Genomic DNA, 13,820 nt, shown 5'->3' with positions numbered 1-13,820 from the left:
CTATCCTATGCAGATTTCACTCGGGAGACCAGTGTTTCTCAAATTGGGGTCCTGATCCCAAAGGCAGTTGTGGGGAGGTATCAAGGTTATTTGAAGAGGGTTGTAGTATTACCAGCCTTACTCCTGTGCTGCCTTCAGAGTTGGGTGGCTGGAGAGCAGCACCTGTTGGCCAGGCCCTCAGGTCTGAAGTCACTGCTCTGCCAGCAGGTACATAGAATTAAGGGTGGCAATACCATATTATGCCACCCTTTCTTCTGTGCTGCTACCTTCAGAGCTGGAGAGCTGATCAGCAGGTGCTGACTGAGGGGCCAGCTCTGCAGAATTAAAGGTAGCAATACCATACTGTGCAGCTGCTGGCCATGGCCCCACCTTCAGAGCAGGACTCCCAGGCTACGTCTACACGTGCCCCAAACTTCGAAATGGCCACGCAAATGGCCATTTTGAAGTTTACTAATGAAGCGCTGAAATGCATATTCAGCGCTTCATTAGCATGTGGGCGGCAGCGGCACTTCGAAATTGACATGGATTGCCGCCACGCGGCTTGTCCAGACGGGGCTCCTTTTCGAAAGGACCCCGCCTGCTTCGAAGTCCCCTTATTCCTATGAGCTTATGGGAATAAGGGGACTTCGAAGTAGGCAGGGTCCTTTCGAAAAGGAGCCCCGTCTGGACGAGCCGCGCGGCGGCAAGGCGCGTCAATTTCGAAGTGCGGTGGCCGCCCACATGCTGATGAAGCGCTGAATATGCATTTCAGCGCTTCATTAGTAAACTTCGAAATGGCCATTTGCCTGGCCATTTCGAAGTTTGGGGCACATGTAAACACAGCCCCAGCCAGCCATCACTGCTGCTAGCTGTCCAGCATTCAAGGCAGCGCTGCTGTCAGTATCATGACCTCTCTTACAATGACCTTGCATTCCCCCTGCAACTTCTTTTGGGGTAAGGATATGCTATGCTTACATCACAGTGAAATTTTGGATTTCAGTAGCTGAAATTTGAAATTTATGGTTTTTGAAATGCTATTACTTGAAAACTGGCCAAAACAGACTACAAATTTGATAGGGTAGTAGCTGTCGGATATTATGGTGTCAGTCTCTCTCACGTTCCTTGTATATAAATAATAAGTTTTTGGAGCAGGGCTGTGAAACTTGGGCCTTCCACATTGTGGAAGATTGTCCTAACCAGTGGGCGGTAGGGTAGCGTGGGGTGGCTCTTTTTCAGTCACTTGTGCTGAAACTGTTCCACTTTGTATAAATAATTATGTGGCCAGAAAGAGAGAGACTGATTCTATATGCTAGTAGTTTAGGTACTCATCTGAGAAGGTTGGGACACCCATGTTGCTGTCCCTGCTCCAACGGCTATTTAATTTACACACACATTGGAAGAGCGTGGGGCAGACTCCTACAATGTGACATTCATGTTCAGATCACACATGGGGGAGAGAGGATTTGAGCCTTGGTGTCCCACATTCTAGGTGAAAGCCTTAACGATTGGGCTAAAGCTCGTGTGGGAGGCACCATAACGACCACCTCTTCCTCCTGCCCCTCCAGCCACTTGTGAATCTTTCTTTTTATAAACATCCAGAAACAAGATGTTTCAGGTCAAACAATATGTTTTGTTCAACCTGAAACAGACATTTTCAATTAACTGATTTTTTTTTCTGAATTTTTAATTTTTCAAAAATGCAAGGTAACCAGAAAATCTTTTTTTTTTTACTCAACTCTACCTTAAAATAGTACTGTCAAACTTAATGGCAAGGATGCAGAATGGGAGTCTAAAGGTGCAAAATAAATACAATTTATTCAATATTTGAATAATTAGAGACTTCGGTAGCAATGGTTATTGTAGTCATATACTTGATATCTGTGTGGGTGGGGAGCAAGACAGCATTCTGCAAAAATAAACTGGGCAAGGAACATATTATTTTGTTTTTCAGTACTTCGTAAATTGACTGTTCATGGGTTTGTGGAACCTCATCGTAATGCAGAAGTGATGGTAAGTGATACATGTGGGGTTTTTTATAGTTAGAAATCAGAATTCTTTCCATGATACCCTGGGCATTGTTAGAATTTCACTCCACTCCAAAGAGAGACCTGAAATTTATAAAATGTCATAATTATATATTATATATAGAAGTCTCAAAAGATAAACCTGATAAATATAGAACAATAAGTTTTTAATACATTATGGTTATGCTATGTATTTAAAGGGATGTGGTGGGAAAAATCTGAAATGTTCATGTTTGATAAAGATAGCCGAAGTGAGAGACTTTCTGCAATTTAGTAAAGGGTGTGATTTTTAAACAACTTAGTTATAGCATTTCAGACATCTCTGTATATAGTGTTGTTTTGGTGATAACTGTCTATTACTGTTTAGATCAATTTAGATCAATTGTTTAAATCAGTTTAAACTAATCTGAAGTAACTCTGGCTTACAGCAGCTGGTAGCCACAGCTGAAAACTCCACACCTTTCCAATTTATGGATCATTTTAGTGATTACTTTTAGAATCCTGCAAGTGCCAATATGTATTAGATTGAAAATTGCACTTGGGTGAATTAGGACCTGCTATATTTAGTGGTTAACCCTTTTTATACTGGAGAAACTGTGAATACATTTTTTGTAATGTGATGGGCACCATATCAAAACTTAAAGTTATAAAACAAAGCAATGATTTCTTGCCCTGAAACTGATGTATTGGAATGCAAAATTTGAGTACTGTTTTTAGCTTTTTTAATTAATTCCAGCATGATCTTATCTTTTATCATTTTGACATTTTTCTGGAGTTAGAAATCAAACATTTTTATATCATCTGAAGCTTTTAGCGATAGTGTTGCAGTTATTTGAAATGCTTCATGTTTCTGTGAAATACTATTTAGTTCAAATTTTGCTATTACTGATTAGATGTGCTTGTTGATTAAGGTTCTGTCGTATAATGAATTGTATATTTTGCACCATTGCAAAGCAGCCAAACAATCCTAGACATAATATCTTCTCATGCTGTAAAAATAATCTTCCTGGAGGGGCTTCTTTCCTGGCCAAGATCCTTGCCAAGATCCTGGCAGTCTGCGCACCCCAGGGTGGCTCCCCACTGCTGTGGGGCTGATATCCCTGGCCCAGCTGGGCCCTTTGCCTAGGGGCTGCTGGTGGGGATCCCTGCCTTGGCAGTGATTCCCCAGCAGGGCTTGCCATGGGACTCCCGCTCCCCTTCCGGCTCCTTGTGGCCGTGAGGGGCTGTGGGGCTGCTGCTGGTGATCCCTGACCCCAACATGGTTCTCTGCTCCTGCAGGGCTGCTGCTGGGCATCCCCTGCCAGACTCCCTGCTACCATGGGGCTGCTGGCGGGAATCCCGGCCCCAGCACAACTCCCCACTCCTGCGGGGCTGCTAGTGGGGATCCCTGTAGTGGGACTTCCTGACCCCACTTGGGCCCTCCCTCTCATCCTGCAGGACTCGTCCTAGACATGGGGCTGGTAGGTTCCCCACAGTAGTGCTGCTAGTGGGGCTCCCTGCCACCAGGGGATCATCTCGCCAGCCAGAATGGCTCAGGACAGCTGGGGCTCTCTGGTCCATCAACATGCGTAGTCATGCTGGACCATGGATGTTTCCGGACGAGAGAGTGCCTCACAAGAGAGTTTCAAACTGTAATACACAACGATTTTTAGATCCTTTTCTGTGTATGCTAAATTGAATCAGAATTTCTGTGTAAAAAAGAGCTTGACACAAATAGAAAGTTTTAGAAGAAAAATCAAATAAACAAGAAATGTGTCACTTGCCATTTCGAAACACAAAAATTAGGAAATGAAAATTTGAAAAAAATTAAAAGGCAAGCAAACCTATTGATTTAATAGACACCAGATTTAGTATAAAGGTGATGTTTAATTGCAAAACGGTGTGTTTTGATGGTTATCAAATAGTGATAATTAATCTTCCATTAGGGAAAATAAAGAAAACAAATGCATAACAAGTAAATTGATCATTTTAAATCAAGGTTTGGTGCTGATTTAAATCATTAATAAAATGAATGATTTTAATCCTCCTGATATCATTTATCTGTGGCAATAAGTCAACAGGCTGGCATAACCAAAAACCACTAAAAATAGGATTCCTGACTGAGTTGACAATTCATACACACAGTTGAATTCCCTATATTAGTCAGTATATGATCTGTGCTGCCTCTGCAGAGCCTCTGCAGTGTTTCTGAAAGAACTTTACAGATGACACATTTATGTGTTTATTTTCAAACTTGTCTTATTAGATTAAGAGTTTAGGAGTCTTTAAAACCTGAAGAAGAGTTGATATAAGTGGTTGATGTATAATTACAAACTGTATACTTTTATGAGTAACATCTAGAAAAACTGTAAGATTACTTGAGGAATGTATTCATGGGTGCTCATCTTTTAGTGGGTGAAAATAACCATTCACTTTGTAAGTGCAAATCAAGTTTATATCTGGCTTATGTTTATTTTGTAGTTTTCGGTATTCAGACTAGGTATTTGCTTGGTGCAGCATATCCATTTATTGACATATATGATATATCTGTTTAATACTATGAATACTAAGATGAAACCATTCCTGGTGGAGAAATATGTTTTGATTTTGGATTTTATAAAAGAATATTAGACACTTTATTTGTGTAGTGAGCCATTCTTACGAACGTCACAGGACATATTTTTATTTTCAGGGGCTGTAGCACCTTTAGTGATTTTGCTTGTAAACACTTAGGCTATGTTTACAGTAGAGGGTTATGTCGACAAAACCCGTGGAGCAGCCACACTAAAAATGGGCATGCCTTTCTCAACAGAATCTGTCAACAAAAAAGCCATGTGGGCGCTCTGGGGCAGGGGACCTTCTGTTGACAGACAGGGCTGCTGGGTCACCAGGCAGCCCTGTCTGCTGTGCTTCCAGTTGGTTGTTCTGTTGAGAGAGTGGCTGGGCAGTCTGGCTACTCTCTGTTGATAGAGCGGGTTGACAGAGTGATCTCCTTTTGTGTGTGGCTGCAGTCTGTTGACAGAAGTTTTGTCGGTAGATATCTTCCAACAGTAACTTCTCTTGATGAATTGCTGTAGTGTAGACATAGTCTTAGAATCCTAGTTGATTTAAATGTTTAGCCTGGGGCTACGTCTACACTACGAGATAAAATCGATTTTGTAACCGTGTAATCCCCTCAGACTCCCCATAAAGTCAACTAAAGGCTGCCACACGCAATCACCAAACATCAACTGTGCAGCAATGCATTGTGGGAACCTATACCACAGTTCCCTCATCCCTGTAGCATTATGGGTATTTTCACCAATGCAACATGGGAAAAAATGCCCCACAAGTGATGGTGGGTATGTGATGTCATCTTCCCACATTGCATTGCCCTCATTCCCCTCCCATGGAAGCAAATGACCATTTTTCCAGAAGGAAAAGTAGGGGATCAACAAAGATCGCCAAACAAACTGAAATCTCTTTCTTCTGTAACTGAATTGATTTTTTTATAACTGAATTATCAAAGATTTTACAAAAAGCAGCAGGTGTCTTTGTCTTCTCAACTGACTCTCCAGCCACTGTCCCCCCTCCCTTGATTACAGAAACATGATCCCTGAAAATAATACAGATCAATGCAAAGCCTGAAGAATGAGTAGGATAGTAAAAGTTTGGAAAAAAAAGAGGTTTTGTGAGGCAGGGTTTTTGGCTTCCCAGTTCATTATACAGAGGTGCCCAACATAGTGGATGGGGTTCACCAAATTTACACACACGAATGCTTCTGTGCCCTGGGATCATCCAGGAGTATGTGTCTTCTCAACTGGCCCTCCAGCCACTTTTCCCTGTGTTAAGGAGACCAAAGTTTGTGGAAAGAGGAGGATAAAAAAGGTTAGGAAAGATTTTTGGCTTCACGTTTCACTACACAGAGTTGTCCAAGGTGGAGGATGGGACTCACCAAGTTTCAACAAGCTGTGTTGCTCAGGTGGGGGAGCCAGCCCTGACTGACGGTTGGGGGCTGGACCCCCGCATCCCATGAGGGTGGTTGGATGGATCAGAGACTGAAGGGCTAGTTGATGAGGACCTTCAATGTTGCTCCGGTGAGGGGGTCGGCTCTGGTTGATTGTGTGGGGGGTCAGTCCCCCCTCCTCGCAATAGGAGGGTGTGGGGTCTGTGGCTGCAGAGTCAGTTGATGTGATCCCCACTGCAGGCAGGAAGCCCACAAAAATCTTAGCCAACACAGGAGACTTCCTTTCAGCTTCAGCAAGCCCGTGAAAATCTTTTTGAGCAGCGGCGTGTGGGGTCCATGGCCTCAGGGCCATTTGAAATGGTCCCCTTGGCTTCTGTAAGCCCCCTGAAAATCTTTCCTGTCTTTGGAGCCCCCACTGTGTAAGTCAAGACATGGTGCTGCCTGACAGCATGGTGTGCACTGAACAGCAGGCATGTCCTTTTACTGTGTCGGGCTAGCCATGTGATGCGGTTGGGCACGGGAAAGATTCTGACTGCATGGCACCTATGGAGGATAGGGGAAGCCCTGCACAAATGTAAACTGCAGAAAAGAAGTTTCTTGGCCCCACATACAAGCACAACCCCCCCCCCAACAGCCTAGCTGCCACATGGTGCAGTTGGGCAGGGGCTTACGTCAGCGCTGGAAAAAAGTGTTCAGTTTGCAGAGGTAGAGACAGAACCATGAACTCTGTGCTGGGGCTATTTTTTAGTGGGTAGGTCCACTCATAGCACTGATAGCAAAGAAAGAAAGAGAGGTTTCTCAGCCTCTCATACAAGCATGACCCCACAGCCACGGGCTTCCTGTTACCTAATTCCTGTGCACCTGGAGAGCCGCAGGGATGGAAATGGCCAGAGCGGAGGCCTATGGGCCATTGTGGGATACATACTGGACACCTCTGGAGGTTTAATAAATTCAATTTTAAGACATGGCACTTCCACTCTAGTGTTTATTTGAACTTTTAAATTTGAACTTGACGCTACACCCAGCCGCTTTCGAGGGTATTATGATATCATGGCTTCAGGATTAAGTATGATTTAATGAAATTTCATTCACTGGAGAAAACCATCATCTGTTGTTTTCAACAAAGCATTAGCTAGTAAGGATAGACGTTCAAAAGGGGAAGATCGTCAATTTGTAGTAGTTCTACAGCAACGTTGTTGTTTTTCTTGAGAAATAACAGGATTGTGAATAAAAATAGTACAATAGTAAGAATATAGTAAAAATCAAAACTATTTTATATTACATAAAATACATAATTAAATAGAAAAAAGTACTTTCATTATATTTGTATAATTTTACTAATAGTATTGCACGGAAAGAGTTAAGTTTTGCAGTTGCTTCTGATCGGACTGACAGACCTTTAAAAAAAGTTTACATCTTTAGTATGCTAATAATTCTTGTCCTTCCTTCATGCGGTCCAAAATGGGCTTCACTTTTTAAAGAAATGTGACTTTGATATTTTTCAGGGATTTCTACATGCAGTATTTGAGCGACTAAAACAGTTTCTGGAATGTAGTAAGTAATTTTTTTTTGAGCATTCTGTCCTCTTCTGGTACATTTAATATTAAGATTCCCTCAAACTCTAAACAAATATTCTAAAGCATTTTAACACTTTTTCTTATGAATACAAAATTGTATATTTCAGTGAACTTCACAGTCCTACTATACAGGAAAGATATTCAGTAATGATATAGTCTTAATTTTTGGTGCCAAATAACCAAAGTCCTGATGCAAAACCAAAAACCCACTAGTATCACTAAAAAGGTGAAATCTTCCACATACACCACGGAAGAAAGAAGTAAACATACAAAAAAGTTACACGAAATGTAAAAAAACTAAGCCATCTCAGGTTTATCCTTGGAGGATGCTACAGATGAGTTTTGAAAGATGTCCTAGAAGAGAGAATTTGTGATTGCTGTCTCCAATTGTATCATGAAACAGTCAGTAGTTTTAATCTCAGATTTCATGTACTGTGACAGGAGATATTGTGACAGATTTTTTTTTCAGGTACATTGTCCAAATACATTTGTGGTTCATTTAATCCAATATCCTGTCTGTGATAATGATCGATACCAGATGCATCAGGTACAAGAAACCCTGTAGGGCAGGAGTCTCAAACTCATCACCTAGGGTCTATCTATGACCTGAGCAGTTCCACAGTTTGACCCACATGCAGCTGCTGGCATGCAAGTCCCCATGGCCCTTCCCCCAAGCCCAACCCCTGCTCTTCTCCCACCCCACCTCTTTTTGCCCCTGCTCCACCATTCCCTCCCATTGCAATGTCTCCGTCAAGCCCCCTCCCTCAAAGCCAGCAACCTTGGGGATTACTGGTGGGGCAGGAGCGTGATGTGCGGTGGCAACTGCATTGCAGCATCAGGATCTGTGGGGAAGCGGGTGGTGCAGCAGCCTCCGCTCCACTTCATTGCCATCTCTCAGGCCAGCCTGGATGTTGTGCTTCACCACAGCTGGGCTTATCCATGAGATGGCGGCAGAACAGAGTTGAGGCTGCTGTGTCTTTCCTCTTTCCAGTGGCTCCTGCCACTGTGGTGAGTGCTAGGGTTGTGGGGGGAATGACTGCTGCTGCTAGCACCAGCTCGCCCAGGACCCTACGGGCTAACCTGAGTATGAGGGACTTTCTCATCCATAGGACAGTTAGGATGGCCTTCTTTTAACCTATTGTCTGTGGCCACACTTGGCCAAAACTTCGAAATGTCCATGCTAATGGCCAAATAGAAGAATACTACCCTCATTAGCATTTGCACGCTTCCGGCTGCGGCACTTCAAAAGTGCCACTTTTGAACGCGCACGACTCGCTGCGGCTACACAGGGGTCCTTTTGAAAAAGGACCCCACAAATTTTGAAATCCCCTTATTCTTGTCAGCTGAGAGGAATAAGGGGATTTTGAAATGTGCGGAGTCCTTTTAAAAAGGACCCCCATGTAGCCGCATCGAGCTGCACGCATCGAGCTGCATCGAAAGTGGCACTTTTGAACTGCTGCATCCGGAAGCATGTGAATGCTAATGACGCCGCCTCATTAGTATTCTTCTATTTGGCCATTAACATGGCCATTTCGAAGCTTTGGCCAAGTGTGTCCACAGTCATTATATTTTGGCTTTTTGAAATAATGTGATCAGGAGTGAACGTAGCATTCTATGCTAAGGGCATACCATGAAGGTTTTAATAAAGGCACTATAAACTAGTCAGTGTTTTCTCTCTGCTTCCTTGTCCATCCTAGCAGTTGTTTGCTTTTTTGACAGCTTTTTCAGTCAGCTGTTCATAATAATGCTCATATTCTATCCTGAGTGTTTATAGCTAATTTAGAAGTAGCTTTGTGCCTGAGGAGTTTACTTTGTTGGATCCAATATTTTGTTCTTGTATTTGTGATCCCTGAATTTCATGTTCCTTAGTGCGACATATTTACCTTGCTTTGTCTGCAGTTAGGTCGATATGACAGCAAGAGTGGGCTGTGAATCCAAAGATAATTTTTCCAAACATGGATATCATGAAAGAAAGCAAAAATCAAGAAATGATGTTTGTCAAATATCTGTGATTTACCAGGTAGAAGAATAGGAACAGAAAACGTATGCAGAGACCGTCTAGAAAAGACTATCATTCTGTTCACGAAAGTGGTAAGTTTCAAGTTCTCAATTCTGTCACTGGAATGGTGTTTTCTCCTCTTTGAATGAGTAATCCACATTGTTAATATATATTCCATAAAATTAACGTTTTATATACAGTATAGAAACAATTAACTGTCATTCATAGTTAGGGTGACCATATCTTCCTGTCCCAAATATGGGACAAGGAGGTACAGAGGGAGGAGCAGCTCCTTCAAGGCCCGGGTAACCAGGCAGGAGGCGGCAGCTGCCAGTGCTCCCTGGGAGCCCCGGGGAAGCTGGCCAGTGCTCCCCGGGAGTCTCAGGGAAGTGGCAGCTGCCATCGGTCCCCCAGAACCCTGGGGAAGCTGCAGCTGCCAGGCTCCCTGGGAGCCCTGGGGTAGTGGCAGCTGCCCATGCTCCCCCTGGTTCCCCAAGGCTGGGTGGGGGCCAATATGGGACAAGGAGTCCCTTTTTAAAAAAAAAAAAAAAAAAAAAAAAAGTCACGACTCCTTTTTGGCGTCCCAAATACAGGGCTGTCCCACCCAATACAGGACAGAGGGTCACTTTATTCATAGAGTCCCTCTCACAAAATATAATCTTGAAAATATATATTCCTTTAAAGAGAAGATATCTGCTTTATTGAGACCATCAATATGAATTTGTTAGAATATAAAATAGAGGCAAAGAAATAATTCATTCTCCTCCAACTAACCTCCCTGAGGATGTATAGATACAAACCTTTTCAGCTCACGTGACTTGGGTGACTCAAAGAGACAATGTGGGCGAGGCAATATCTTTTTGGACCATTTTTTGTTGGTGAAAAAGACAGGCTTTCAAGCTACATTCAGCTCTTCTTGATGACAGATCTCTGTTGTTTGAAAGCTTGTCTCTTTCACCAACACAAGTTAGATCAGTAAAAAATGTTGTCTCACCCATCTTGTCTGTCTGATATCCTGGGACCAAAATACTACAAGAATAATGTGTAACTGAGTCATTTTTGGAGTACTACAGAAATATGGAGGAACTGAAGAGAGAATTTTAGAGTAATGGTCAGGAAGCTAGGATTTCTTAAAGGATTGTCCCAGTGCATGACCCACTTTAGGTGTTTCTGCACATCTTCAGTTCTAGTCAGAAATTTGTATTAGCAGTGCCCAGTTGGCAATGCATGCACAGCAGCTGCATCGTGCTGCTCTCAGCGTCTGTCCCACATGTGCAATCAACTGTCACCCCCAGTTTCTTCTCTACCATTGTTGGCTATGGACAGAACAATAGCAATGCCCTCAGAGAACTTTCCCTACTCCTGCTTTTAACTCCTGAATTTACCTTTTTTTGTTTCATTGTATTCCCTTTATTATTTAAAAAAAGAAAATCCCTTTTCCCTTCCCTCTGCCTTTGATGGACACCTCTGCACTTCTAGTCAGAGATTTCTAGTAGTGTCTGTTTCCCCTGTGTTTGGTAGGTACAAGTTCTGTGACACCAAGTTGCAGGAGGAGACTATTTCCTGCTGCAACAGGTGCTCATGAGATGTACCTTTGAAATGGGATGGAGAAGCAGAGTGGGCTAGGAAATGAAGAAAGATGGAGTTGCCCTTGTGTATGATTTCCAAAATCCACTTGTCCAAAGTAAAGGTTTCCCGGCCCAGGTAGAGCTTCCATAGTCCCTCCACATATGTCTCCCCTTCTGACACAGGAGATGGGTTGGGTCCTCACTCCAACACTCACATACTCTGTTTAAAGATATGGCCAATTCATGGTTGACAAAGAACTGTTGGATATTCTGATGTACAGCTGATGACTACACAAAAAACTGAAGTAGCAACGCTTTTCCGTATGGTGCCCAGATAAACAAGTTCCCCACAAGTGGTTCCATTGCCTGCGACATTCCAATACGTGCTGATCCAAAAAAAATCGGGTCTTACCATTAGCTCACTTTGGGTGCACAAAGCTGCTAACACAGCTCTTCACTCCAAAGTAGATGGACTTACTATATTCATCCACCTTCTCACTAGATGCTTCCTCAAGAGCATACAAAATACCTCATAATCAGAGACTCTACCCCAATGTGCGACCTTAACCTAGTCCTCCATACCCCTTTGGATACTATCTACTACTACAAATCTGTGACTAGAAGTGCAGAGGTGTGCAGACACTAAAGTGGCTCACACACAGGGACAACCATCTCGAATAATCTCAGCTGTTGCACAGATGAATAACTTCTTTATCTTCAAACACTTCAGAATTTTAATCCTCATGGATTCAAGGCTTCATGGAAGCAAACATTACCTATATACCTCAGACAACAAGACTGTACATGAACAAAGCCTGATCCGTATAGGAAACTAATCTCTCTTCCTCTTTGGTCTCTCCCCTATTGTGCTATCTTTCTTGGGATCCTGAGCTCTTCAACTCTGAATAAGCTTGTTACAGCTAGAAACTGAATAAAAGTCTAATCCTGTGCTGAAATTGAGTTTGTTGAAAGCCCATCTAGAGTGCAGTAGCAGAGACGGTAGTGAACAAATTGAGGGGAAGGCTTTTAACTTTCTCCATTCAAATAGACAACTTCCATTACTGCAGCTTACAAAGCATTTCAGAGTCGAGAGTGATTGCAGTCACTAATGGGGGTTATGCAAGCCTTTTGTTAACAAGCCCAGGCTGTGGGCTCTGAAAAGAAGATCAGATTTTATTTTTAAAAGTTTCCAGACTTGCAGAAACACCTTTGAAAATACATATTTTAAAATGATTTGTATAACTAATTACTAAGATTTAAAAGGAATAAATGCCAGGGCTATAATGGGGGAAACAGACTGAAGATCCCTTTTTTTACACACAAAGTTATTCGGTTGCTTGAAGACTTACCCTGGCGTTGCACAGATCCTTCAGAGCAGGGGGCTGGCAGTGTTGTGGGTGGAGGAGACAAGGTGGGGCCTTGGAGATGTGGGGGGCTCAGAGCACTAGGTTAGATGTATGAGGGGTGCAGGAGCCTGGGGTGTTTAGGCTCAGGACAGGGAGTGGGGATGCAGGAATCAGGAAGGGGATTGGGAGGCGGGAGAGCTCAGCGAAGAGTGAGGGGTGCTCCGGGCAAGGAGTGGTTACCATCTTTCCCCAGGACAGTGGGGATTTGTGCTTGCCATTTGCTGCTTTAGCCCTGGGACTGGTGCAGGGTGGGGGTGTACACCCTCCCCGCCATCTTCTCCCTTGGCCAGGCAGGAGCAGGGGTTCAGGGGATGTAGGCTGGCCCTGCCAGTGTTCTATGGGCTGGGCCAGAGGAGGAAGGGTGTGGGAAGGGGTTGTACAGGCCATCCCAGGGGGCTGGAGCACTAGGTCGTCCAGCGGTGCTGTGTGTGTGTGTGGGCTGTGACTCCTCTAGGGGGCAGTGGGAGCCTTCCCCTCCTCTCCCCCCCACTGTCTGGCAATGGCCTTCTCCTTTCCTCCCTGTCCCCTCATCCCGCAGTGACCTTATCTTCTCTGCCCCCTTCCTCCATCTGGCAGTGGCCTTCTCTCACTCCTCCCCCTAATCCACCTCCCATTCAGCAGTGGCTTTCTCCTCTTCCCATCTGGCTGGGGCCTTCTCTCCCACTCTCCCCTTTCCACTCCTGGTGGGGGTTTCTTCCTCTCCTTCTCCCCCGCCCACCACTAACAGGGGTCTTTTCCTCTCCCATCTGCCCTCTGACCAGTGGGGCTTTCTTCTTCCCTTCCCCGCTCCTGCACTTTGACCAAAGACAGGGCGGGGTTTCAGGCAGGAGGCCCATTTCCCTGGTCCGATGGCTGGCAAGCTGGCAAACCCCATCTGGCCACTCTCTTGATGGTGTGGCTGCCCCCAGTGACCACTGTGTAGTACAGCTCTGCTGCCTCTCGGCCCCTCCCTTTCATGTTATGGAGAATCATTGGGTTCCAGGTACAACCCCATTTTCCTGGCGCAGCTAAACCCTGACCTTGCTTTAAGATAGAATAAGAGGAAGCTGTATATCAAATCTGGTGGTCCTGGGTTTTACGGATGCATGGATGGACAGACTCAGAGATGTATTCTGTTATATAAAAATAATGGAAGAGCACTCCAACATATCAAATCACTAAACCTTCTCATGCCCCAATACATATTGATGTGATCATGGTGCACAGAAATCTCATAAGAACATAAGAACGGCCATACTGGGTTAGACCAAAGGTCTATCCAGCCCAGTATCCTGTCTGCCGACAGTGGCCAGTGCCAGGTGCCCCAGAGGAGGTGAACCGAAGACGATGATCAAGCAATTTG

General features: G+C 44.1%; 1 protein-coding gene across 4 annotated transcripts in view; it reads left to right on the top strand.

The window, feature by feature from the left end:
• The window catches only part of IPO11 (importin 11), a 220,166-nt gene that overhangs the window by 29,917 nt on the left and 176,429 nt on the right, over positions 1-13,820 (top strand). For all 4 annotated transcript variants that reach the window (XM_074995524.1, XM_074995526.1, XM_074995525.1 and 1 more), the window contains exons 7-9: positions 1,931-1,989; positions 7,434-7,482; positions 9,526-9,596. In XM_074995524.1, the coding sequence (XP_074851625.1) occupies positions 1,931-1,989; positions 7,434-7,482; positions 9,526-9,596 (179 nt within the window). The remainder of the gene's footprint in view (positions 1-1,930; positions 1,990-7,433; positions 7,483-9,525; positions 9,597-13,820) is intronic.

This window comes from Carettochelys insculpta, chromosome 5, assembly GCF_033958435.1.
Source record: "Carettochelys insculpta isolate YL-2023 chromosome 5, ASM3395843v1, whole genome shotgun sequence".
In the NCBI taxonomy this organism is placed as follows: domain Eukaryota; kingdom Metazoa; phylum Chordata; order Testudines; family Carettochelyidae; genus Carettochelys; species Carettochelys insculpta.
This window is presented reverse-complemented; position numbering and strand designations above follow the sequence as displayed.